The sequence below is a fragment of the Haemaphysalis longicornis genome, unplaced genomic scaffold, assembly GCF_048455015.1.
Source record: "Haemaphysalis longicornis isolate Haplotype H1 unplaced genomic scaffold, Haemaphysalis longicornis Haplotype H1 scaffold_7, whole genome shotgun sequence".
Lineage (NCBI taxonomy): Eukaryota > Metazoa > Arthropoda > Arachnida > Ixodida > Ixodidae > Haemaphysalis > Haemaphysalis longicornis.
Window position 1 is genome coordinate 133,101,155 of NW_027526422.1, and position 27,164 is coordinate 133,128,318.

At 47.8% G+C, this 27,164-nt stretch overlaps 1 protein-coding gene and 1 pseudogene across 8 annotated transcripts in view; one reads left to right on the forward strand and one right to left on the reverse strand.

Moving 5' to 3' along the window:
• Positions 1-2,828: 2,828 nt before the first annotated feature.
• LOC144146540 (uncharacterized) lies at positions 2,829-4,414 on the forward strand (annotated as a pseudogene).
• Positions 4,415-4,531: 117 nt separating this feature from the next.
• LOC144147015 (uncharacterized) overlaps positions 4,532-27,164 on the reverse strand; it is a 66,942-nt gene continuing 44,309 nt past the window's right edge. The window contains exons 3-4 of one of the 8 annotated variants that reach the window (XM_077679025.1): positions 26,134-26,282; positions 4,532-22,473 (exon numbers count right to left, since the gene is read on the reverse strand). In XM_077679025.1, coding sequence (XP_077535151.1) covers positions 5,067-6,347 — 1,281 coding nt within the window. In that variant the 5' untranslated portion in view covers positions 6,348-22,473; positions 26,134-26,282 and the 3' untranslated portion in view covers positions 4,532-5,066. Of the gene's footprint in view, positions 26,283-27,164 lie in introns of all 8 variants that reach the window. The other 7 variants (XM_077679027.1, XM_077679026.1, XM_077679023.1 and 4 more) reach the window with 7 other exon arrangements.

The following is a 27,164-nucleotide window of genomic DNA, read 5'->3' on the forward strand; positions in this document are numbered from 1 at the left end:
CTCTGACGGCCACCGTTCCTGGTTTCTAACCCTCCACCTATAAACACATCGCCACGGTTGGATCCAGCTTATGTTTGGGGGCTCGGGGTCCGCGGTATCGCCAGTACCGTCACCAAGATTGCTCAAGGTGCCCCGTGCGGGGGGGAATGGACTTTTCGGCAGCGTCGTGTATGTGCGCCATGATGAGTTGGGCTGCTTCCTCAACGTGTAGGTGTTTTATGGTTGTGTGGTGTAGTTTAGATGTTTCTGTGAATGTACTCCAGTTTGCTTTTGATTCATTAAACCTGTTATGGGAAGATGCACTGCATGGGCCTTTACCTATGTATGTTAGGGAAGTGGGGAAGTGGTCACTACCATATGGGTCCGTTCCCACGCCCCACTCAAGACATGGAAATAGAATTGCAGAACCAATAGCCAAGTCGAGATGTGAGTAGGTATTATGTCCTATGTTATGGTATGTAGGCTGTTTTTTGTTGAAAAGGCATGCTCCTGAAGATGTAAGAAATTTCTGTATCAGGCGACCTCGGGCATCCATTCTGGAGGAGCCCCAAAGAGAGTTGTGGGCATTGAGGTCGCCTGTTAGGGTATGGTTCGGGCAGCTGGTCGACCAGCGCCTCGAAATCAGAGCTCGAGAGTGCATGATCAGGAGGAATGTATATGGAGCAATCTATTGAATATCAATCTATTGAATATTATTGTGCGAATTGCTACAGCCTCAAGGACAGTGTTCAGAGTGACAGGGTGGCATGCTAAGGATTTCCGGGCGATTATGGCCACACCCCCAGAAGAGTGTGTGCACCCAACCGTCTTTTCTGAATAGCATGTACCTACTTAAGAAATTTGTCTGTTTGGAATTGAGGTGTGTCTCTTGGAGACACATGAGACTTGGCTGATTGGCATGCAGGATATCATACACATCGTCAAGATTTTAAAAGAGGCCTCTGCAGTTCCATTGAATGATGTTTTCTGTTCCCATTATTTACGTTTAAGAATGAATGGAGTGTGTGTGTTCATGTGTCGTCTTTCGGGGCTGTTGCTCTGGGATTAGGCTTTTTAGGCCTGTCTGTAGGCTTGGAAGTCGGTGGCCGCTCCTTGCGCTGCGTTGCAGGAAGGAACGGCCCGACATCCATCTCGTCGTCGGATGTCCGAGGGGTGCCCGACGGACCGGGACCCCCGGACTTGGCCCCCCCTCGGGAGCCCTTCGTTTGAGCCGCCACCGCCGAGGGCGTCCGGGGCACCAGAGGTGGCACGTGCGGTGCGGTGGCGGTGGGAGCCGGTGCGGGGCCCGTGGTGTCCATCACCTCGGTACCCTCCAACGCACTGGAGGACGGGGAGACAGAGGCGGGAGCGGGATCGGTCCCTATAGAAGATGTCACCACAGCCGCTGCTGCCTCAGTAAGCGGCGTGGCGACAGATTGGGCTGCCTGAGGCACCCCAGGCAGCCAGGTCAGACTCGCACCCCAGGAGGGACCAGGTCAGACTCGCTGAACTGCGTCCCTGTGGACACCAGACGCCGCTCCGCCCCCCGGCGAGCAGCGTCGGCGTACCTCCCCAGGGGGAAAGAGGCAAACCTCTTTCGCGCCTCTGGGAAAGTGATGTTCTCAGTTACCTTCACATTAATGATCGCCTTCTCCTGCTTAAACTTCTCGCACGTTCGAGAGTAGGTGGCATGGGGTCCCTGGCAGTTGGCGCAGGTGAGGGTTGACGTTGGACAATTATCAGAAGGATGATCATGCTGAGCGCACTTTGCGCAGGTCAGACGACCACGGCAGGAGTTGGTTCCGTGCCCGAACCACTGGCACTTAAAGCAGCGGCGCGGGTTTGGAATGTAAGGACGAATGGAGCATCGGATGAACCCTGCGTTGATATGGTCAGGAAGTGAGCAGCAGTTGAAGGTCAGGATATGTTTCGTGGGGATTACCTTATGATCTCTACGCATCGTGATGCGGCGCACGGCTGTGACACCCTGATCCTTTAGACCTTCAAGAATGTCGGCATCTGTCTCATTAAGAAGATCTGCCTCAGAGATCACACCCTGCGAGCTATTCAGGCTGCGGTGGGGTGTGACCCTGATGTCCAGATCGACCATTTTCGTCTGACCAAGAAGTGTGGTTGCCTGCTGCTGGTTTTTTACTTCAACAAGGATTTCACCTGTGCGTTGTTTTTTGGCATTATAGGTTTTCCCAATTATTCCATCAAGGTATTTTGTAATCAAAAATACTGATTGTGAAGCAAGAGGGCGGGCTGTGTCAAGAGATTCGATAACAAGAAAACGAGAGTATTTGTCTGGCTTTGGGAAGCTCATGCTTGGAAGTGGACGGAAAGATACTTCGGTGCGGCCCCTTTTTCGGGACCGATCACGTTTGGAGGGGGGTTTTGAATTTTCCATACGGCATAGAAAAAATCAGGGGACGGGGGTACTTTCTTCTCAAACCTTACCCTGATAGCCTGAGAGGTCCCGGAGCTCCCTGCCTGGTAAACAGACAGGGAGCCCATCTGCCGGAGCTTGACCTGGGCTCCGACGGCCACCGTTTGAGGCTTCTACCCTTCACCTTTAAACACATCACCACGGTAGGTTACAGTTTATGTTGGGGGCTCGGGGTCCGCGGTGTCGCCAACACCGTCACCATGAATACTCAAGGTGCCCCGTGCGGGGGCATGGGCGCTTTCCCTAGCAGCGCGGATGACGTTTTACAGTATCATTTTCGCCCACATCATAAGTTCCTTTACCGCACATTCAACTTCGTGTGCTTTGAGCGGCATTTTAGACGGCGCATAGAAGCGGGCGCTCGAGCTGCCCACACCACTGTGCGGCCAAAGCCGCCGCCATGTTGCCGCCACCGGCCGGGGTGTGCGCAGCGCGCGGGTGGTTCTGCAGCAGCGACAACGCGCCTGTGGCGTCCGCGGCGCGTTTTCGGGAGCAGAAAACGCTCCATGCGGTTCACGCTTGAGTGTATGAACAGCGGCGACGTGTTGGCCCGCTTCCACGCGAACGAACTTCGAGCCACCTGGTGGTGTACGCACGTATTTTTAAAGGTGTCTTGTTGTACACATAGTGGACAGGGCCGGACAGCTCGGCTCAGATGAATTCATACCGCTGATGGAACTGCTACAGCATGAACCCCCGTGGTTGAAGCCTATGTGTCCACTATTTCTCGGTTTACACGGTTCGCGTTGTGCGGGCGATCGGGTGCAAAAATTGTCCTAAAACTTCGCCTTCTGTAGGTTTGTAAATGGGCATAGATTTTCACAGCTCTGAGCAATATGAATTAGGAGGAACTGGCCCCCCTTAGAAAACAAGCTCAAACATACTTTTGTTCATTCACAGGGAGGTCCACAAAGTGCAGCAGCTCTGTGCTCTCAGAAGTGGATTGGAAGAATGACGTTATCGGCCTTTGGTGGAAGCTAGGTGTCAAAGTCACTGAAGCTGTGTGTGTGCTGTGCAATACCACAATTTCCTTTGCTATGCATGGAGCTGCAGCTGTCAAACGCCACGCAAGCATAAAAAAGCATATCGAAGCAACAGCGAAGCACAGAGATGGCAGTGGTGTTTTGCAGGCACCCAAGATAGTGCAAGCCACAATAGACTTTTCACAAGGAAGACCCCCTGCATCACTGCAAGATCGTGTTGTTAAAGCTAAGGCAGTATTTGCTATGTCCGTGATCTCCAAAAGCATACCGTATTCTTGGGCGGACACTGCCACTGAGATCTACAAGGTGATGTTCCCCGACAGTTGCCAAGAACTTTAGTTGTGGCAGACACAAGTTGTCATATGTCATCTCAGATGGACCTGGACCGTACTTTAAGGCGAAGGTCATTAATGAGCTGTGTCGGCGTAGTGTTTTCTATTCTGTGCTTATAGATGAGACACCGAAGCCTGAACAGCGAGTGCAACTAAATGTTCAAGCACGATACTTCTCGGAAAGTAAACAGCAGGTTACGGTAGAGCATCTCATGTCATTTAACCTCGGTCGGGCCACAGGAGACATTATAGTCGAGCGTGTAGAAGAGGCATTGGCCGAGGTGCCAAGAAATGGCTTGCTCCGTTTTTACAGCAACAGACCCAATGTGATGAAAAATGTCAAAGCGAAGCTGAAGCGAAGAGTGAATGAGAATCTATTGGATGTTGGGGAGTGTAGCCTGCACAAAGTTAACAACGCATTTTCCTATAGACTTGATGTGTTTTGCTATGATGTGGATGAACTAGTGCGAGATGGGTACTATTATTTTAAGCATGCTGTGCAGGCTGAAGCGCTGAAAGAACAAGTTCTGGGAATAGCACCCCATGTGTTCCTTCGCCGCATATCAAACCGGTGGGTAACACTGCAGGACTCGCATTCAAGAACAGTTTCCGGCACTTCGTAGTTTCTTCTTGAAGAACGCTGCTGCTAATCGTCAATCTGATGCCCAGACGTAGCATACGCATCTCGCTTCAGCTTTCAAAAGCAAATTACTGTGCGCAAAAGTTCTTTTCTTGAGAACTGCTGCTGAACTGTTCTCAGGTTTCCAGAGAGAGAGAGAGAAAAATAACATTTATTTGGTATCCGGCATGTGGGAAGTCTCCAGCCACGCAGGGCGCGGTTGATCCCTGTCTTTGAACTATGGCTAATACGCCCTATAGTTCCGGGCTTAGACCCCGAGGATTGTGGCTCCGGCTAGGCGTCAGGTACTCGGGCTCCTCTACTCCCGTTTACCGGGGCAGAGGTTCCCTTTCTCGTCTGCTTCGCTAGAGCCTCCTCGAGCCGCTGGATGGCCCTGCGTTGTGTTGTTGGATCTTCGGAACGTAACCACGCTCCCACTTCTTCGGGGTATGTCGCATCCAGGCACTGCGCATCCCCTGCGTTCACAGCACTGTCACACTCCCCCCACATGATGTGCTTGAGGGTGGCGGGTTCGCGTCAGCACACACTACACACGGTGTCCGCGAACATTTCCGGGCATATGTGTCGGGCCAGGGTGGGCGTCAACACACATTCTGTTTGTAGTTGTCGTAGTCTCACCGCCTCCGCGCGTGTGAGTTCACGGTGCGGTGGCGGAAAGGCTCTCCTGGCTTCCCTGTAGGCTGCTAGGATCCCGCTGTATTCTGTGAGGGGCTCGCAGTCTTGTTCTTGGTCTTCTCCGCTGGTGTCGAAAGACGCGGTGCCTCGGTCCGGCACGTGACGAGAACACGGGCCATGGCGTCCGCTTCTTCGTTGCGGTTCTTGATGTTGGTAGCTAGTTCGTTGCCCATATGGGCCGGGAACCATTTGATGGTGATGTTGGGAGATCTCGCTGCGGTGCCCCGAGATGCCTGCTCGACCCCTCGGGGTCTCGCTAGCCTCTCCGCACCACGCCAGAACGTTCCTCGAGCGAAGTTTCGGATTGCTGACTTCGAGTCGCTCAGTATTGTACGTGTGTTTGGTAGTCCCATGGCCAGCGCTATTGCCGCCTCTTCCGCTTGGCCGACTGTTTTCCTGCATACGGAGCATGCTGACAGGAGTTCGCCGGTGGATGCCTTGATTGCCACCGTTGCGAAGACGTTACGGGTCCTTGGGTATCTTGCGACATCCACGAACACCGCACCCTCGTCTAGTTGGTGATGCTTGGCTAGTGCGGCCGCTCTTTCAGCTCGCCTTCCCCCATCTCTCTCTGGATTGGTGTTTCTTGGCAGGGGGTAAACGATGATCTTCCTTGCCAATTCGTCTGGCAGGAGGGCTTGTTCCTCCAGCTCTCCTTCTAGCTCGGAGCTTGATCTTCTGCCCGTCGCGGTACTACCCAGACGGTGTAGTTGCGACGTTCTCTGGGCCTCGCTGATCTCTGAGAGCGTGTTATGTGCACCCAGAGACAGCAAGGCCGTAGTTCTTGTGCCCGGTAGGAGACCCATGGCTCCAACGTAGGCTTTTCGGATGGCCGCGTCGATTTTGGACCGTTCTGCTGCGGTCCATCGGTGGAAGGCCCCTGCGTATGCCGCATGGCTTACGACGAAAGCCTGTAGCAGCCGCAGAAGTCCCCTTTCGTTCATGCCTCGGTAGCGTGTCGAGACCCTCTTGACCAGGCGTGCTGCGATGCCTATCTTGGTCGTAATATTCTTTACTGCCCTGGCGTTTGTTTGGGTGCCGTCGATGTACATGCCCAGGACCCGGAGGCCTGGGACGTGCGGGATCGGCGCGCCACTGTCGGTGCGTATCGTTATGTTCTTTTCTGCTTCTTGGCTTGCCCTCTTCCTGTGCCTCCATGGTGGCGGCAGGATGAGTAGCCGTGACTTTTGCGGTGAGCACCGAAGACCTGTGTCCGTGAGGGCGGTCTCTACAGCGCTCACCCTGCTTGAAGATCTTCGATTTTTCCGTCGCTTCCGCCGGTAACCCATATGGTCACGTCGTCTGCGTATAGGCAGTGTCGGACCCTCAGGTTTCCAGAGGCTGTTCCAGAGGCAGGAACCCCTTCACCTTCTTCATGAAGAGCTTCTGGCGTTGGTGCAGCGGGTCCTTAGTCGAGTTCTGCGTAGCGATGTGTTTTGTGAAAGAAGTGCACAGGACCTAGTGAAGCTGGACTTACATGATTCATTACTCTCGAAGGCACGGCCACGGCTCGGCGCAGACACCGAAAGAAAGCTATGGAGGCTTGGGACCCAGCAGAAAAAAAAACATTCCGCCTTGGGGCTTGATCCTTCTACCTGGCATGTGGAAATGCACTGCTCAAGACTCTCCCCTTAGCCAACAAGGTAATCAAGCACACAAGCTTTCTCGCAGTCAACTATAATTGCATTGAAAGAGAAGTACGGTCTCTGCACTACCTTGCTGGGCAGGTCCCTGAAGTTGTAGCTGATGTTGTGATGTCGTCACTCATTGATGAGTGGCACCTGTTCAGGTGTGGTGATTGTGAAGGGCCTCTAAGCGTGGAAGAGAGGGTTGATGTCCATTGGGCAAAGGTGTTCTCGCTGAAAACTTCTATGGGCGGGCAGAGGTACCCTCTCATGTCTAAGCTCATCAAGGCACTCCTTTGTCTGCCTCACGGAAATGCCAACTTGGAGCGGGGTTTCATTGAAAACACCTCATCGAAGGACGAAGTTCTTTGAACATTTCCAGTATTAATGCCATGCGTCAAGTGAAATCGCACCTTCAGCGCTACGGTGGCGATGCCACACAGGTACCTTTGGGTCCTGACCTTATCAGAGCTGTAAAGCAGCCTCGGATCAAGCATCAGATAAGGGTGAGTGCTGAGGCTGCCTCTAACACACGCAAGACAACGGAGGAAGACGGTACTTTACAGCAACCAGGGCTGTCGAAACAGAGGAAAATTCTGGAGGATCAAGTTACCTCAAGCAAGGCACTTCTGGAAAGTGCAGGGGAACCTATTTCTTTTGGTGTGAAGCAGAAAGACCTAGACAGAATCCAAAGTGGTCATGTTCTCTTGAAAAAGGGGAATGCTACCTTACAGGAAGCATTGGGGGAGCTGGAAAAGCTAAATCAGCAGATGTACAAACAAGCAAAACAGTAATTTGCTTCATTACATTGGTCATCTTAGGCAGATGCGTACTAATATGTGACCACAACTTTTGTGCGATAGAATCTATTTTTTGATGATGGTTTGATGTTTATGGCGCAAGGCCAACTGGGGCAAAGAGCGCCAAAACAATAGTCGTATATGAGAGGTGATACCTTAAACACTAAGTAAAATCAGCAAACACAAAAGTAAAATCACAAAACGACAATGAGCATGGCTGGTGTATAGGGCCAGATTTCATGATGCGCGATAGGAAATGAGGTTTAAAAACTTGACTTCTGACAAATACTCAAACACACGTTTCACAGAAACAATGGCTTCGTCACCTAGGAAAAACGATGGATGGAGGGGAATATGTTGTCTGTAGAGTTCTCTGAAGTGTTTGTGTCGTGTTGTGTGAAGTGCCTTGCATGTGATTAGTATGTGCACTACGGATAGGGCCTCTCCGCACCTGCTGCACTGGGGTCTAGAAGATCCAGTGAGCAGGTGCGAGTGCGTTGCATGTGTGTGCCCTATCTGTAATCTGGCCAAGGCGACTTCAGAGTATCTATTGCGTGTGTCGGTGGTGTACGGTCCCAAGTGAGGTTTTATTACGTGTAACTTGTTGTCTGTTTGTTCACTCCAGTGTGTTTGCCATGTTGTGCGAAGTTGTTGTCTGATGTGTGGTTTCACGTCAGTGTAGGGTAATGTGGTTATGTCTACTGTATTCAAGAGTGTAGCAGCAGCAGCCATTCGGTCCGCTGCTTCGTTCCCGGCTATACCACAGTGGCCAGGGACCCAGCAAAGGACTTGAAGTGTGTTTTTTTTTCAGTGTGTGTGCTTTTTGAAGTGTGTTTTTTTTTCAAATGTTTGCGAGTTCAACCTAGTTTGCAACACCTTTTACACAGGTACAAGTTTTGTGCAACGAAAGTATTTCTATGTTTAAGAAGTGTGATATCTTTTTTTTCAAATGGTTGTAAGCTGAACCTAGTTTGCAGCACCATTTATGCAGGTATAATTTTTGTGCAACGAAAGTACTTCTATGTTTTAGGAAGTGTGATATCTTTTTCTTTTTTCTAAATGGTTGCGAGTTGAACCTAGTCTGCAGCGCTGTTTACACAGGAACAATTTTTGTGCTATGAAAGTATTTCTATGTTTAAAGGGACACTGAAGTGAATTTGTCAAGCTCCCGTTTTTGCTTGCACTGCGTAGACTGGCTCAAATTAGCACACTTTTCATCGTTTATCCGGTTGACAAATCGGTAATTATTTTACAAAGCGCGAAAGAAGAAAAACTACCATGCGCGGTTTGCGGCGGCCGCACCAACTAAGGCTGTGACGTTGAGAGGAAAGGCGTCGTGATTGGACGATGCCCAAGGTTAGCAATCACACAAGTTTCGGTTTCGGTCCTGTAAAACATAACCAATGGCTTTGTTGGATGGGCATTCTCAATATCTCAGTAATCATCGTACCGCGCTTCTGCCATGTTGTCGGCTGTAAAATGCACAAGATAAGCCCCCCAGGACGGCTTGTAGTCGTAGCATTCACTAGCCGAGACCTACGCAGTGCATGAACGCCCTCCGCGTACCCGCAGACGCCGAAATGTCATGCGCTTTTCCCCCATATTTGGAGCTTGCCTCCCTCATGCCTGTATCGTAAAAAGCGTGTTCGCACCAGGCCAAGGGTCTATTCATTCTGGCCTGTGCCCACTGCCTGCAAGCAGTCGGTGCTTATGGCAACAGCACGCCAATGAGAACTCGCTAGCGCGCCAGTGCCAGCCTGCGCGCGTTTTGTGAACTAGTTCGTGTAGCCATGAACGTTGCGGCCCCAAAAAAGGTGAACTCAATATAGAAAACATCGGCGGAAAACAAAAAAGTTAACTTACAAAAAAAAAAGAACGTATCCGCGGGGATTCGAACTCGTGACTCGCAAAACATTTGCGGTGAATTCCGAGCGCCCCAGACCGCTAGGCCACGGAGCGGGACGCGAATGCCTTGCTAATATAGGGTATATATTGTACAACCGGTTTACACTTATATTTAGTTTTGGCATTTCAAGCCGCTTAGGTGACTATTTGTTGTACTGCGATCGTGCAGTAAGCGTCACCCGAGTTTCCACAGTAGCTCACGTCTAGCAATTGCATTTCGTAGACGGAAAAGCGTTCGCAGATGCGTAGTCGTGCTGCTGACCGCTGTGCTTGTTCGCCCAGCGCAAAAAAGTGCTTCCCGCGCCCTAGTTTTACGCTGTACGGTAAAAATATCAGTTGATTTTATTTGCTTAGTACCTATATTGACTTCGCTGACTCTTCTCCCGCCTTCAAGAGGCCTTATATTTTCCTACTGGCGTACCAGTCAGCGAAGCGTCGCATGTGCATCGCTTGTGTGAAGCGACCTTGACTTGGAGCTAGATACAGTGTACAAACAAACCAAGTAAAGAAAGACACATTCTTCCATTCACAAACGTGTCCTGGCTTCGTTTCAACTAAGCGAACGAATTGCGACCAAGCAATTTTTTTTAACCTCCTTGATTGCGACGACCCGCCGGCGGCCGGCGGACGAAACGCTGGGCCGACTGACTCTGTCGGCCAGGGAGCCGTGCAGTAGCGCAGCCGTGGCGCAGCCAATTGCCAGCTCATCCCCTCCTGACGTCACACGAAAACGCCACAGAAAATGGGCGAGCGTAAAGAGAGGAGGACAGCGTTTTCGAATTAGTTTTTCTACTAAATAAAATCGCGTAAACGCGCCTAGAGTGGTCGAAACATGGCCTGGGGACTCCGGACTACAATTTGCGCTAATAATCCCGCAATGTTTACATATCACTTCAGTGTCCCTTTAAGAAGTGTGATATCTTTTTTTCAAACGGTTGCGAGCTGAACCTAGTTTGCAGCACCATTTATGCAGGCACAATTTTTGTGCGATGAAAGTATTTCTGTTTAGGAAAGCGCGATATCTCTTTTTTTTTCAAAATGGTTGTGAGCTGAACCTAGTTTGCAGCACCGTTTTTGCAGGCACAATTTTTGTGCTACGAAAGTATTTCTATATTCAAGGGTGGTATTTTTGTTTTTGAAATAAGTGTTTATAAACAGAACCTAGTTTGAAGTCTGTTTCACAACATGTTACCACTCAGGTTACATGTTTTGTAAAAAGGTGGTGCAATGCATAACTTGTAGCATTCAGTTAATAAAATCTATGCAAAGACAGTTTCAGCATTGTGTGCATTCCATGATTAACAGGTCCACATTGCCCCCAAAGTTGTTACAAATTAATTTTTTAAGCTTATAATACCCGTGCTGCTAATACCCTTCTAGTACACGAAAATTACATTACATGTTATTCGGCCTTAAAAAGCCGAATAACATTATTTGGGTGGTCCGTGCTACACGCCAAAATGCGAAGGCATTCAATGTGTTAGGTATGATGATGATAATGACCAAAAAGAGAAATGCGGTCATATTTCAGAACTTTTTATGCAAAGAAAAACGTCTTATAAGGGTTAAAAATGTTTTTCTGTGAAAGAAAACGCTCTGCGATATAGCTGTTTTAACGAATGGTGTTAGCTGCTTCTAGTAACGACTTGAGCGGCTGCCGTCGCCTGCCATCCGTAGCCAAATCCAACGCGGTTGTTTTCCACATGGTTTTTCACATGGAGTTTACCGTTCTTCGTCTTTCTCTGATCATTGTCGTGGTGGGATCTTCGCGCTAGGCGACAAACAGAAAAAGTGAAGAAAAAGCGCAGAAATGGCGCCCGTGTGTAGTCGGCCGCTGGCATCAAGAAGATCGTCTGCTGACGTTCCCGGCGCGCAGCTTGTAGCTGCACTTCTATGCTTGCGCGTGCGTCATCAGGCCGAGGAGTGACGCTTTCAACAACGTGAAGCCGCCAAACGGCGTGTGCGAAGCATCGAACAACTCTCTTGCTCGCCAATTCTTTCGTGGTGACCGGTGTGGCCGTGCACTCACTGGGGACGGTGGAGAGGTCGCGCTGGCGCTTCACGCAGAACGAGAGGTGGTTTGAGGAGACACTGCCTCACTTGGGTGAAGCCCATGTTAAGCGTTGCTTTAGGGTGGCGCCGGCCACTTTCTGCTACATTGTGGATGCATGCCGCGCCGACATCACCCGCCAAGACATCGAAATGACGGAAGCGGTGTCCGTCGAGAAGAGAGTGGCCGTTGGCCTTTACAGACTCTGCTCCACCGCAGAAGAACGAACCGTTGTGGAGCTGTTCGCTTTGGGACGGTCGACGGTGAACATGATTTATAAAGAATTCTGCATCCCCATTCTGGACAACTTGGAAGATGAGTGGGTGAAGGCTGTCTTGCCCTCCAACATTTCCCAGCACATGGGGGAGTTCGCCGCGGTGACTGGGTTTCCACAAGGCATTGGAGCTCTGGACGGGTGCCACTTCGCGGTGTCACCACCCCAAGAAGACACCACGGATTATTATAACTATAAAGGCTGGTAGGTAAAGCTTCCCTCCTAATTACGGCAATAAATGTGTACTTCTAGTGCTCAAACTGGCTGCTTGGTGAAAGTGTTTATGTTCGTCCAAGTAATAGAAATGCTTGCAGCTGTTCGTTCACCTTTAGAAGAAAAAAACATTACACACACTTTCATGCGCATGGATGATTTACATTTCTTCCTTTGCATGCGGGTACAGCATTATCCTTCTGCCATTGGTGGACCACAGGTACCAGTTTCGGTACACGAACATTGGATCGCCCGGGCGCTGCCATGATGCATACATGTACGGGAGGTCAAAACTGCGCAAATTCGTGGAGAGCGAGGCATATTGAGGGCCAACGGCTGAGATTGAGGGAATGGTAGTGCCACCGATCATCCTGTGCGATCAGGCTTTTCCCCTCTCCGAGAACATGCAGAAGCCATATGCAAGTGCTTCCCCAAGAACGTCTGAAGCAGCTTTCAATTATAACCTGTCAAAAACGAGGATAGTTGGGAACGCGTTTGGGCGCCTCAAGGCGAGGTTTCGCTTCATCATGAAGCGAATGGAGTGTGACTTTGACACTTCTGTGCTAGCAATTAAAGCCTGCTGTGTCCTCAACAATATCTGTGGGGACTTCCGGGATGGCATTGACCTACGATGGGAAGAGGCAGTAGCCATGTACAAAGCTATGTACACCCAGCCAGCCCGCACCACTGATTGTGAGAGAGACAATGGCAAGGAAGTGCGTGCTGCTGCACTGGCAAACTACTTCTAAAACAAAGTGGTTAGGAACTTTGAAGTGCCTGTCAAAACACACAACACCCAGTTTGCATACTGCAGTATGTGTGTATTGAATTTTATGTGTTTTTTTTATTTCTATCTTTAAGTTTTATGTTTTATAAAAAGCCTCTTTGCTGTATATTGCATTTTACCCGTTAGTTATTTCTATCTTCAGGTGTTGCACGTTTTTCAAAAAGACTATTTTTTTACTATATTTCATTGTGTTACATTTTATAAGAAGCCTATTTGTAGTATATTGCATTTTACACGTTTGTTATTTCCATCTTCAGGTGTTGCATGTTTTTCGAAAAGCCTATTTGTAGTATATTTCATTGTGTTGTAGTTTCTGCCCCACCTTTGTTTTTCTCGGTTTCATGGTCTTTGTGGCACTTGTGAACCTCCTTTCTCGATTGAGTATGGGTTTTAATGCGGCAACGCTACACAGGCGATAAGGTGTGCTGTAGTGTAGGGCTCTGGATAAATTTCCACCACCTAAGGATCTTTAACGTGCGCCAAAATCTCGAACACATGGGGGTGTTTTTGCCTCCATCAGAAAAACAGCCACCGCGGCCAAGAATGGAACAAATCATCTTGGTGTGATGATGGGTTCCATTCCACCCAAGCCCCAGAACAAGAAGGAACTCCAGAGCTACCTCGGCCTCGTGAACTTTTACAGGAGCTTCCTGCCGAACCTGTCGTCGCATCTGCAGCCGCTCCATCTTCTGCTTCGAGATGGACAGCAGTGGGCCTGGAAGGAGCAGGACTTGGCCTTCCAGCGCAGCAAGGAGCTCATCACCAAGGGTACGGTGCTGGTGCACTTCGATCCGGCCAAGCCTGTCGTCCTAACTGTAGATGCGTCACCATACGGCGTGGGAGCCGTCCTGCCCACCGGGAGAAGGATGGCCAGGAACGCCCTGTATCGTTTGCGTCCAGTCGGCTCCATGCGGCAGAGCAGCGGTACAGCCAGCTGGACAAGGAAGGCCTGGCCCTCATGTTCGGGGTCGAGCGCTTCCACCAGTACCTGTGGGGCAGGAAGTTTGAGGTGGTCACGGACCACAAGCTGCTGCTGGGACTGCTGGGGCCTGACAAGGCGGTTCCAGTGCAGGCATCGCCTCGAGTGGTGCGCTGGGCTTTGAGGCTCACGGCCTACAGCTACCGATGATGATGATGATGGTTGGGTTTTTATGGCGCAAGGCCGACTAAGGGCTAAGAGCGCCAGAGAAAAGGTTATTTATTGAAGGGAAGTGGTTACCACAAAAAGGGTAGGTAAAACGTGTAAACCAAACATAGTAAAATCAATAAAAGATAATGGTGATGGATGGTGTATAGGGCGATTTCATTATGCGTGTTAGGAAATGATGTTTAAAAACTTTCTGACAAATACACAAACACACGTTTCATGGAAACAATGGCATCGTCACCTAGAAAAAACGATGGATGTAGGGGAATATGTTGTCTGTAGAGTTCTCTGAAGTGTGTGCCGTGTTGTGTGAAGTGCCTTGCATGTGATTAGTATGTGCACTACGGATAGGGCCTCTCCGCACCTGCTGCACTGGGGTCTACAAGAGATACGAGTGCGTCGCATGGGTGTGCCCTATCCGCAGCCTACCCAGGCGACTTCCGTGTGTCTGTTGTGCGAGTCAGGTGTGTACTGTCCCAGGTGTGGCTTTATTACATGTAGTTGTCTGTCTGTTCATCCCAGTGTGTTTGCCATGTTCTGCGCAGGTGTTGTCTTATGTGCAGCTTGAGGTCTGCGTAGGGTATCGTTGTGTCTACAGTGTTCCTGAGTGCAGCAGCAGTGGCCCTCTCGTCTGCCAACTCGTTCCCAGCGATCCCTGCGTGTCCTGGGACCCAGCAGAGGACCAGCTCATGCTTTTGTGCATACACGGACATGATAGTGTTGAATACAAGATTAACTATGTGGTTTTTGGGAGCCTTGTGCGATGACAGTGCGCGAACACTCAAAGAATCTGTATAGATGATGGAATTGGGAATTTGATTTTCAAGAATGTGTCGTACAATCAGTGAAATTCCATACGTATGCGCGCGTATTGCTGGTATCTGCTTTTGCGCACACGCTCAGTCTCATCAATTCTAATTCTCCGTGGTGTCATCATACGTATATGCCTGCCCATCCGCGCTCGCCAGGTACTGCTCAGAACTGACGGTGCGCACTGGCATGCATGCATTGCTATCCCAGGTGAAAATGCATATTTTTTTCTAGCTGGATTATTGAACCAGAAATTTCTTATAGCTACAAATATTCTACCTAGAAATAGGCAGAATTTCTAGATAGAAATTCAGTTTCTAGTTCATTTCTAGCTGGATTGAGATTTACTTCTAGCTAGCATTTGTCAGTCCAGCTAGAAGGAAAAAAAACCGCAAGCTGGAAATAATCGTTTCCAATTGGACTAAGAATTTATCTAGTAAGAAGCTGTCGATTCCAGCTAGAATCTAATAATCTAGTCAGAAATGAAGCCTGAAATTATGATTTCTTGCTAGAAATGCTCTTTCCATTTTCACGGGGGATGCGAAGCTTGGCCATCATCCAATAGTACCAGAAGAGATAGATAACACCTATGTAATGAGAGTTATCTACTCACCTGGATGAGAATCCTCTCTGCCATCTCGAGTCCGAGGAACTTCGTAAAAAAAGGTTCTTGGATATCCACCAAAGTAGAATCCGCCGAGATGAACAAGGGCCTAATAAACTGCTCAAAGTACGCTACGCAGTTAAACGTTCCCATACCTAAAAATACAATTGCGGTGATTAAGCAATGAAAAAAAAAATTGCCTACTACACAGAAAAAACAAGACGCCGAAAAATCGTGGCGGGACAAAGAAAACTTGGGAAGAACTCCTAGAGCACACACGCCCGGACCAGCAAGAACTCCCGCAGCTCTTATACAGCTTGGGAGAGTTTCAGTGTTCTCCTCTGAGATCCTCACTACCGTAAATGCCCTGTTTACGATTTCGAATGGCGTAAACACTATTATAAAAACACTAAGTTTTTATAGGGTATTTTGGTGTCATTTTGGGGATATATGCTTCTCCTCGTGCGGTTACGAACCTGGTGACAGAGAAACTAATGACGGGAAGTGATGCATTCTTCGCATTCTTTCTGTTCTATCCTCCATGGATGTCTTTCGCGCCTTTTTTCTTTTGTGCAGCTACTTTTCTGTCTTTCATTAACGCTTTGCAAGTGTGGCGTTTGCGTCCTACGCCCTTTGAAGTCGGAAGCATGTGCTACGCGTCGTACGGCGCCTCAACCCCACCGTGATGCCTGTTTTACACTGCCCAAGGTGCGTCTTTATCGCGTCACCATCAAACGAGTGGTGCACCACATGGCAATACACCGCTGGGAGCCAGACTTCCATGTGATTTGTGGTGTAGACCGCTGCACGATGTCGTATCGCTGTTACTTTGCGTACAAGCAGCATGTGTACCGTTCGCATAGGAAGGCTGCAGGTGTAGTGACCGCAGCATCAGGTGATGACGCTGCAAGGAACGGTGAGAATGACGTCGTCGAAATGCATTCGTCCTGAAGCGATCTAAACCGCAGCGACGATGTAAATGAGACGTTGCTGAGTGGTGGGTACTGCACAAGAGAAATGCAGAAGCATCTCATTCTGTTTTACCTTACAATAACGGAAAAACTGCGGTTGCCATTCTCAACAGCCGATGAGATCTTCAGTGTGATGAGGTCTCTCATCGAGCAAGTTTTGGAGGGGCACACGCATCGAACACTCAATTTCCTCGAACAAATAGGTGTAGCTTTGTTTGCGAGAGACAAGCTGTCGTCCCACCTGAATGAAGACATTGTGCAAGACATGTTTGCTGAACTGGAAAGCACACACCTGAGAAAGAAATTTGTTGCAGAAACTTTTTTGCATACAGAGTTACTCGGGTGCAACTGCAGACCAGAAACTTTGTGGACACCACGAGTTACGTGCCAGTCCACAAAGTTCTGACCAACTTCTTGCATTCTCAAGATATGCTGGAGTGTTTAATGCAGCCTGCACCAACGTCAGCAGATGTAGTTACAGACTTTGGTGATGGGGAGATCCTTTCACAGCGCCGTGACGTCGTGCAAGATGGAGCTTGCAACACTATATTCCTGCTTTTGTATACAGACGAGCTAGACCTGACAAGCCCTCTTGGCAATGCTGCTGGACAACACAAAATTCTGGCGGTGTACTCAATTTTGAACAGCCACCCAAAACACCGATCAAAGCTCAGCACCATTTACCTCTTGCTCCTGCTTGTTTACTCTGCGGTGCAACGACATGGCATTAAAAAAGTGCTGGACCCTTCGGTGCAGGATCTGAACCGGGTACATGAAGGTGGCCTTGACTTCAAAAGTTTGCACTTCAGTGTGGTGACAGTAGCCTTTACTGGAGACAACCTTTCCATGCATCGTCTAGCAGGCCTACAGTGCGGCTTCAGTGGGGGCCGGGTCTGCCGTTTCTGCTTGGCCCGGCACAAAGATTTGAAGCTGCTGCATTCAGTTGATGACTGTGTAGAGAGGACGACTCGGGCACACAGAAGCCACCTTGAGGCACTTGCCATTGACCCTGCAAGAAATGGACCCCTCTATGGTATAACCGGTGTTTCACCTTTAAATGGCGTGAGCAACTTCGAAGTCATGGAGCAGCTACTACCTGATGCCATGCATGACATCCTCGAAGGTGGTGTTGCTGTCGTACTTCGGCGTGTTTTGTGCGGCTTAACTGAGGACAAGGTACTGATAGAGGACCTTGAAAGAGTAACAAGTTTCAGGTATGGCCACCATGACAAGAAAGCAACCCCAGTTACAGTAAAGGACACTTTCGTGACTGGTAAAGGTTGTTTGAGAGGAACAGCCAGCGAGAAGTGGTGCCTCTCCAGGCTACTCCCGCAGATTTTTGGTGATGTCGTTCCTGAAGGAAATAGGTACTGGGAAATATACTTGGCGTACCGTCATGTTGTGGACATAATCCTGGCTGTGAAAATTCCAAAGGACTGCATTCCTTATCTGCAAGTGAAGGTTGAGGAGTTCTTGGAGTTGTACACCACGCAATATCCCAATGCAGTCGTGACACCCAGGCTCCACTACGTAATTCATTATCCGAAATACCTGCTAAAGTATGGACCGGCTCGTCGCTTCTGGGGAATGAGTTTTGAAGTGAAACATTCGTATTTCAAGAACATCGCACTGAAGGTGAAAAATTTCCGCAACATTTGCTTCACGCTGGCTACACGTCATCAACTGCTGCAAGCATACGAATTGTCAGGAAATGTGTTTCATTGTCCCCTTGAAGTGACCGGAGAAAAGACGGTGCACAAAACAGAACTTCCCGAAGACGAGCAGGCAGCCATTGCCAAAGCAACACAAGAGGCAACGTTTTCCTCAGTAAAAACAGCAAGTCTCGACAGTTGCCACTATCGTGTTGGTGACGTGTTTGTGCATGGTGTGCAACATGATGTCCCACAGTTCTTGAAGGTCATAAGAATCTTTGTGGTCTGCAGATCACTAATGCTGCTCAGCCAGCAGCATTCCACACTGCGTTGTGATGAGCACAGATGTTCGTGCATAGTACAGGCTTGTGATGAGAAAGTTGTAATGCTGGACAGTGTGGTTGACTTTTATCCCCTTGACCTTTACCGTTATGGGGATGAGTATGAAGTGGTTCCCCATTATGCAATTTTTTAACTATGCCTAAAAATTTTTAATGATGCAGTTATCGTACATTTTGTAGTCATTTTGTCAGCGACTCTCAATGTTTCACTTCCTATTCTGCACGCTTATCTTTTTTGCCGTTTTACGTAATGATATCTATGGCATGTTTTTTTCTTTCTTCGTGTGTGCGTTATTGTGTACAGCCTGCAGCCCACTAATAATGTTCTAAGTGCAGCTTTCCAGAGTGCCTGTAGCAACCACTCAGTGAAGGCATGTTATGAGAGTATCCGCTTACTTTATACCTTTTTGCCCACTACTAAGACTCTGGGTTTTTTTTGTGTAATAGAAGCACGTGAGCTGTGATGTGAACTTTATCGGAGGGTTTTTAGCAGCTTTCACATACAACCATAGAGTGAGTCTCCAAATGTTGTAGTTGTGTTTTAATTTTTGTTTTGTGATTGCTTTTTAGACTAACGTTGTGCCACTTCTTGCTTATGTTCTGCTCATGTCGTATTTTTAAGATGACTTCACTTTATTGTTTGTGTGTGAATGTGGGTGGGTTGGTGTGAGTGTTACTGTAAATATGTGTTCTATGCTACATTGTGAGTCAAGTCATAGCCCCTTCTGCAGACCTGTCTGCTAGAGTGGCAGAAATAAAAATTGTTTGTTCCAGCAAACAAAGCTTTGCTAAATGTTGTCTGTAGTCCACTCTGATACTTATTTCAACTTTTAGTGCATTGCAGCTTTAAATTTCAAGCATGTAAATTGAAACAGCCACTCTTCACCATTTTGGAGTTTGTTAGATGCTATGAAATTGTTGAAACGTGCAAAAAGTAGGACAACCCACTTTATTTAGTGCAACTGGCACACCTAGTTTGCACTCTTACATTGAGTCAGGTGTGCATTAAATGAGAAGACGGATTGAGCAACACTAACGATGTGCAAGCAGTGAGCAAGGTTTTAAATAGATGTGAATGAAGGAGGTCCAACAAGAAAAATTGTTTAGAGACTACTGATGATTAACTGATCTGTGAAATGCTTGCTGGTCGCCTATCATTTGAGTTGCACATTTTGTTTGGCTGGTGTGACACAGCTGTTAAAACGAGTGCACAGATTTTCTATAAGGACCTCTCTGAAGTCACCTGGCCAGACATTGCTAGAAATATTAGAGTGAAGCAATGTTAAAAAACTGGTTCATAAAGAGAGCTTCCGAACCCATACATTTGTGAGCTCAAGAAAGAATTTTACAATGGTGACAATGCAAGGTGCCGCAGACAACTGCGTGCTGTTTGTTTCCATGCACTGCTACGATAGCTATTTTTTCTGTGATGAATGATATATGTTGGAGTATCATTCTTGGAAGTGACCACAGAGAGGCAGAGATGCTGATTTATAATTTGGCTTTGTTAGGGTAACATGATTTAGCAGTGTTATATTTATGACAATTGTCCATCAGTGACTTTCAAAATGCCAGAGCCTCAAGAATCAAACAGGGCCATTGGGTCCCAGTCGAAAAGCTGGCAGTCTACCTTGAAATAAGCTGTATCACCTACTTAACTATGAATAACAGTGTGCATATTGTGCTTTTCACAATTTGGTAGCTAATGGGCTTTTAGAGACAGGTTTTGCTATGAACTCACTATAAGCAGTCAGCTGTTTCAACACTTTTTCTTTTAAAGCAAAGCTTTCTACCTCTACCAGCCAACGGTCCTTTCGTGGCGTGTGGGACAAGAAACTCCCAATGCGGCTGTGCAGGGAAGGGCGTTTTTCACTCAGCACACTGTAGATGGCGCGGTGAATTTACCCAGCGTTTCCCGTGCACTCACGCCAGCGGACGCATCGGTGTGACCCGGCTTTGTCGTGTTTTCGGCCTGTTTAGGCACAGCTTCGCGTCTATTACACGCTTCCTTTGCACGGAGTGATTAAATTGTGCGACAGCACGTCATGGGTAACCCGGACATGACGGACTTAAGTGGTCGTATGGCAAAGATACGTTAAAGATTGGTATGCAGAGGGAAAACAAATTGTAGAGACCACATACAGACATCTGGCCGCTAAACAAACACTGCCTTTTGCGCACTGCTTGCCACGAATGGGACTCCGTTTTCTAAATTGGTGAATACCAATTCCGTTGTGTTTTAACAGGCATTATTACAAAAGGGAAAAGGAACAAGTGGTTCTAATAAACAGCAATTGTACGAGTTCCCTCAGCCTTCTCGCATTTCTCGAACTTACTAAACTTGCTAGTTTAAATTGGTATCAATGGGAATCACTAAGCTCACATGCCCAATTGTTTCGGTGTCCACGCTTGTGTCGCACGGTGATGTAGCCCCGAGCTTGCACACCAGGATGGCTAGGTTCCGCTGTCTCACCCTTTGAATGACGCCCCTCACCGTTTTCTTTCGGCCAACACACGTCCGGGTTACAGCGGCAGCACCTGCCGCTCTAGCCTAGCCGTGGCCGATGCTTTTGTGTTCAGGACAAGGCACCTGCAAATTCTAGGTAACAGCTGGCAGAATCTCTGGTTTCACTCCTTGTGGAGCCACGTGTGTGGAGCCAAAGTGGGCATGTTGACTCCAAAGAAACATCCTTTATTGATTGATTATTGGGTTTAATGCGCCGAAGCTACACATGGGCTATGGGGCTATGAGGCAAGCTGCAGTGGAGGGATCAGTATTTCACCACCTGGGGATCTGTAACATGCGGCAAAATCTTGAACACACGGGTGCTTCCGCTTTTCAACCTTATCAGAAAAGTGACCACTCAGTAGCTCAAGAGATAAAGTTTTCTAGAAGCACTCAAAAACTGCCATTTTTCCACGGTCACAAAAGAGTTGAGTCATTTGTCGTGCACTTTCATTTCTGTAAAATTTGTGTGGCTTCCTGTAAGAAATGAATGAAATGGCCAGGTTATTTTTGCCTCAGTCAGGAAAGTACTCTCTGCCCAATACATGTAGCAAACTCATCTTGCACAAGCCACAATGTTATATTTTGAAAAAAGTAACTTTGCGTACCTGCCAAGCTTACCAACCCATCCGCTGCTCTTCTCCACAGCTCACTGGCAGTTGCTAACTGTCACACTGTCCTACATTTAAAATTGCAGGATATCACAGGAACCAACCAAAAGGGGAAACAAGGCACATAACTGATAATGCATTGTCACTATATTTATAAACCTGTAGATTTTAAACAGTAATAGGTACAGGTAAGGAAGAGGGGTTGTCCCTTTATTGGGAACTTTAGTATTTAAAACGTTGAGTAAAGATCATTGATGTTTACTCATACCACACGTAGCAGCAAACCGTGCTACAGTGTTTAAAAGGTATTCACATAGCAGAGCAAAATACCGTCTGGCTCGTAGGAGTGCACACCACGTGACCCCTACATCACAGTTTCTCTCTTGTACACCATTCCAATCGGAGCCCGGAGCTTCTCCTCGCGAGCTACAAACAATCCTACCCTTGGCGGCGGAGGCAGCGGGATTTCTTAGGCTGGTCTGGCAACAAGCCGTAACTGAAGTTTTTCGCATTTTCTTTTACAGCTTTTGATTAGTATTTTTATGGTTGTTTTATTTTAATGTTGTATTTGTAATTAAGCTGTGTTTCTTAAAACATCGTTTACCATTTATGATGAGCACGGCATAACCACAACCATCATCGCGACTATCACATCCTCGCTCCTTGGTGTGCTACCTGCAGCGTTTCTGTCGGCCCGCGATGTCGAAATATGGAGGAGGGTACGCGATTTCTTTTATTATTGGTGGAGGAATTTCCTGTTCTTTGGGATCCCGGCAACCCAGATTACAACAAGACTGGAATTAAAAAATTTTAAAAAAAGACAGCCAACAAAATGGCCGTCCGCCACCTGGAGTTTGTGCCTTACACAGCGGGTGAGCAGCATGTTTTTCTCATTTCAAGCGTTTTTGGCAGTTCTACGTTAAACTGTTTGTCAAGTGGTGAACACCGCACCTTTGCTACTTTGTGGCTTTGGTTCGTTGCCAGTTGTCATCCTGATGCCCCTCCTTCGAGCGCGTCCGCCGCATGGGCAAAGAAGCTGGCCAAGCGGAGGTCCACCGACGGTGATGTCTCCACCTCCCTCGGATTTGTCCGCAGAAAAGCTCCCTCGTGTGAATACAGCTTCAAGAGGTGCACAGAAGGAAGGCATTGAATCCCTTTGGAAGTGGCATGTGGCTGTACGAGCTGTGCAGTGTGCTTACACATCCAGAACTTTTGCAGAGCTTGAAAGGTCACATGGCATATTACAGGTGGCAGAACTGTACAAAGTTACTTTGCATTCGGAACAGATGACTTTCCCAGAAACAAAAGCACGGTTTAAGTTGCAGCCAAATTTCAAGAAGAGCATCACACAGAAACATCTCGCTTTTGTCAGCTCGGAATCGGAATGGTTACCCTGTTTCCAATCGCTTATATGCACCTTGTGCTGCTTGGTGTTGTAAGGAAGTTCACGAAATACTGGGCTCAAGGACCATATTCAGTGCGACACCCAGCCAAACTTTTGGGAGCCACAAATGTCCCAACTGCTCTGGTGTGGCCTTACACCCCCTGTGACTTCAGCAGAAAGTTGCGAGACCTGAACAATCGAGAAAGGTGGAAGGCAACAGAGTCAAGGCAGTTCCTTCTCTACGCCTACCTTGTAGTGCTGAAAGAAATTTTAAGAACCTTCCCAGCACTTCATGACGCTACATGTTGCCATCAGTCTCCTGTGCACAAAAGAATGTCCACCACACCACCATAGATGAATTCCTGCAATACTTTGTTGCACATGCTGGTGCAGATACACTTATTGGGAAAACTGTGTGTGTACAACATGCACGCACTAATTCACTTGGTGGACATACGAACCTTTGGGCTGCTTGATTCATTTTCGAGGTTTCAATTTCAAAACTATTTGGGAGAAATGTCTAGTCAGGGAACAAGCCTTCTGCCATAATCTATAAAAGACTGAAAGAAAACAATGGACAACAAGAAATGTGAAGCAGGAGGCACTGATTGGGTTGTCATCTGGGAGCATACGAATGGCCCCGTTCCACAAACTTTTGTCAATGGCACCGTCTCAGGAGGTTGTCTGCCTTGTGGAAATCATGAGTAACGTAAGAAAACTGCCTTCTTTTAAAGACCAACAAAGTTAGCATCATAATGAATATCTTGAGCAGCGATTCACGAGTAAGCATTGTTGCAGGACAATTCCACCCTGTGGAGGACCTCTACATTTACCCAAGCAGATCCACCTTTCTTGATGTAATGATGGTGAGCTATCTCTTTTCCCATAATTTTGTTTTCGGCTTGGGGATTTCAACGACAAAAGTTTCTCCTCTACCCAAGTAATGGCACATATGCTTGTTTTCCCATTCTTCGCTCAAGAAACCAGTGAACAACACAAACCACACTGCCAGATTACAGTACTTTCTGTAGTGTGAAAGTGCCCATCTGCATTAGGTTTGCCTTGCCACAAACTTGGTACTGTCAATGAGATGTGAGACAACTGTTAGACCAAGGTAGTCGGCCAACACAAGTCAAGTTTTACAGTGCAGGTGTAAAAAAAATTTTTTTTGTATGGTTTACTTCTTAAGACCTCTGTGCGTGATGTCCTATGTCTACGCAGCCCTACAGAGCAGAAGATCTTGCCTCTACGCTCGCCGAAATTATGGACCTGCAGAAGGTTGAGTGTCTCGGCCCCTTCCAACTTAACCACCTCTGGGTGGCGACATTCATTTTGGCAGAAAACATCAATGAGTTAACGGTGCACTTGGAGATTACAGTTAAAGGGAGGCAGTGCCTAATGATCGACCCCAACCACTGATAAATCCTGGTGAAGGTTCACTGGATGCTAGCAAATGTCCCTGATGAGCTCCTGAATTGCCAGTTGGAATGTTTCAGTTGGGTCCAGAGGATTGTTCACAAAGGCTGGCAGAAACCTGGACTCACGCCACTACGAGGCTTTTTCATGTGATCCCATCGACTCCAACATCCCTCAAGCCAATTCCTCGCCAAGCCACTATAAATGTGCGATATCACTGTTACACGTTGGTTTTCCTACCAGTAATTTTACATGGCAGTACTTTAATCAAGGCAATATTTTGATCAACAGGTGCAACTGTTTTTTTTTTTCAATGACAGGTAATGGTGCGCTGCCTCCACCCATGACCATCTAAGCTGTGGGCTGAAAGGATGAAATGAAGGTATGGCCCCCACTTCAAGAGCATCAGATCGCATACTACTTGTTGAAGTCAAAGGCAGGTGACCTTGAAGACGTTCCAGCCTTGAAGAGTCTGGACTCTTACAATCAAGCTTGGACAGTTGCTTGTGCATCAAGCTGATAACGACTGTTTTCAGCAAAGGAGCAGTTAGGTCATCGCAGGCAGACGAAAATTGCCCATATGAAGCAAGGTATGTATCACGGAAAGCTGTCACCTGCTTTCCCAGTACTGTTGAACCACAGTTGGACCGACCAGGGTGTGCAGCCATGTACGTAGGGGTGGACTGATAACTAAGAAATTTTTTTCTGTGAACCCAGGAACAAGTGGACCCCATTACACATCTTGGTATGCACATAACGTATTTCTTATTGGTATGATTTACTGCACTGGGACTGTTCTCTCTAGTGCTTTACTGATACAGACATTCCATGGCTTTCCCTAGCATCCAACCATCATTGTCGCTAGCCCAAGGGATGCATTTTCTATCTAATTTTGCACGTCCATGTACCCTTCTCCAAATATACCACTGCTTCAATCGTTCCGGAATGGCACAATCGGATAAACATCGGCTTCATGACCCGAGAGACCCAGGTTCGATTCCCACTACGGGAAGCACTGTATTTTTCTTTTATTCATCCATGGTCATGACCATCATCAGAGAGAGCCGGCTTTTCTGCAGTGAGTTTTGGGTGGACTGCAGATGACATCAGTGACAGGCTGAATGAAAGCTTCACTTTATAGACATGAACAACGCACCATCTTGGCACTTTGCTTATTCCCGGCTTAAACTACTATTCCAGTTATGAGGCCTTCGGGAGCTAGACAAATGGCTTTTCATTGGCATTTTTTTTGGCTACACATCTACACCACTGCAAGGAACACCTGGGACATAGGGCACACAAGCTGAAACCCTGATCCCTGATGCAAGTCCGCCCCAAAAGCGACGCAAAACAACAAGTTTTGAGAAGACACTCGACACAATGTATTAAGCGAATGTCCAGCACCAGAAGGGGCAGGAGGACAAGATCCGTTTTGAAATGGAGAAAGAGCTTCTCCAAAAACAGCACTACAAATGAAAAAGCTCTTTACAAATCTAACGAGCTCCTTCCTGGAAGGAATAAAGCCCTTTAGGGCAGTTCTTTGCCCACCAGGCTAACCTCCTCTGCAGCCTAGAAAGCATGCAGGCACCTCCTGCACAAATGCCAGCCTTCATTAGCTGCCAGGACAAAGCAGCCACACCCCAAGGCAATAAATAGGCCAATGTTTTGTTTGAGGATTGTGGAAGCAGCACTGATTTGCTTTAGGTAACAGAATGGTCACACGAAGCGCCATAGCCTTCTGAATGTGTTTTGCACAGGCTGCGAATAGCATATGTTACCGCAACAACAGTTGGCATAAACTTGGGATAAATAGGCAGACTATCAAGAGAGGAGGAGACCTTTAATGTCTACCTGAGCAGTGCACGCAATGTTGTAGAACAAGCATTTGGTAGACTCGAAGGATGCTGGCACATTATGCTCAAGCGTGCTGACATACATTTCAATATCGATGGCAGAAGTGGGTTGGCTGGCTTTCTCACCAGCACAAAAGGGATGGCTTTCCCTCAAGCAACCTGAACCTGTGTGGCAGCAAGGCGTCCCTGCGCTTGAAGAGCACTGACACCTTCAAGCCCGTGGAATCAGGAGCACTGCTTGGTGTCCGGCATGACACGTTCATAAACCTGCACAGCTGAAATTATAGTGTGAGAGACAAAACAAACAGGGGGAGCACCTGTAGCTACTGCTGCAAGTCAAAAGAACCTGAAAAATACACCAGCAAAGCGCAGATCCAATACAGATCAATAAAGTAAGGGTCAAAAAATATGTCCAACAGAAGGAAGTGGGTTCTAACTTGTAACACCCCACTTTCCCCATCAAACAGGCCAGTAAATTTACCAAGCAATGTTAGTGTAGCCTTGGAAGGTCTACGTGACAGACGCTTCCTGCTTAACCTTAGAAAAGGGAACTTTTTGTTTCGGCCCATTTTCAACGACAGAGGTAAACAGGATCTCGGAGACGTGATTAACAAACCAGTGTTCCCGATGCACCTAATGTTATTTGCTTTGGAGTACATTTGTCCAAGCAATCCGCACCTCCCAGCAGTTTCATAGGCAGCTGATGCTCAACTAGAACTGAAGGAAACATTGATGATGACCTGTGGAGTGTGCCTTTGCATGAAATAACACGTAACTGCCTGGCCTCACCAAAGCCACTTCCAGATAACCAAAGAGTCGAATTTTCTGAACCCACCATGGGCCAAGCAAACAACAGCAGCGGTATGTTGAAAGGAAAGGACACTTGACAGCTTCCTCCCAGAGAATATGCTGCTGCATGAAGCCCGGTGCTCCTCTAAAAATGCTCCCCCACCCAGTGACAAAGCGGTGTTACAGGCAACGGCGTATGTGAACACGAGAAAGATGCAATGGCAGCAAATAATTCGCTCATGAAAAGCAAGGATGGGGATGTTCAGATGTTTTTGACCTGGACTGCATGAGCGCAAAGACTACCCATATTTAGCTGCATTGCCTGTTAAGCTAGTAGGGATCGCCGGCGGGGAAGGTCTGCTTGAAGT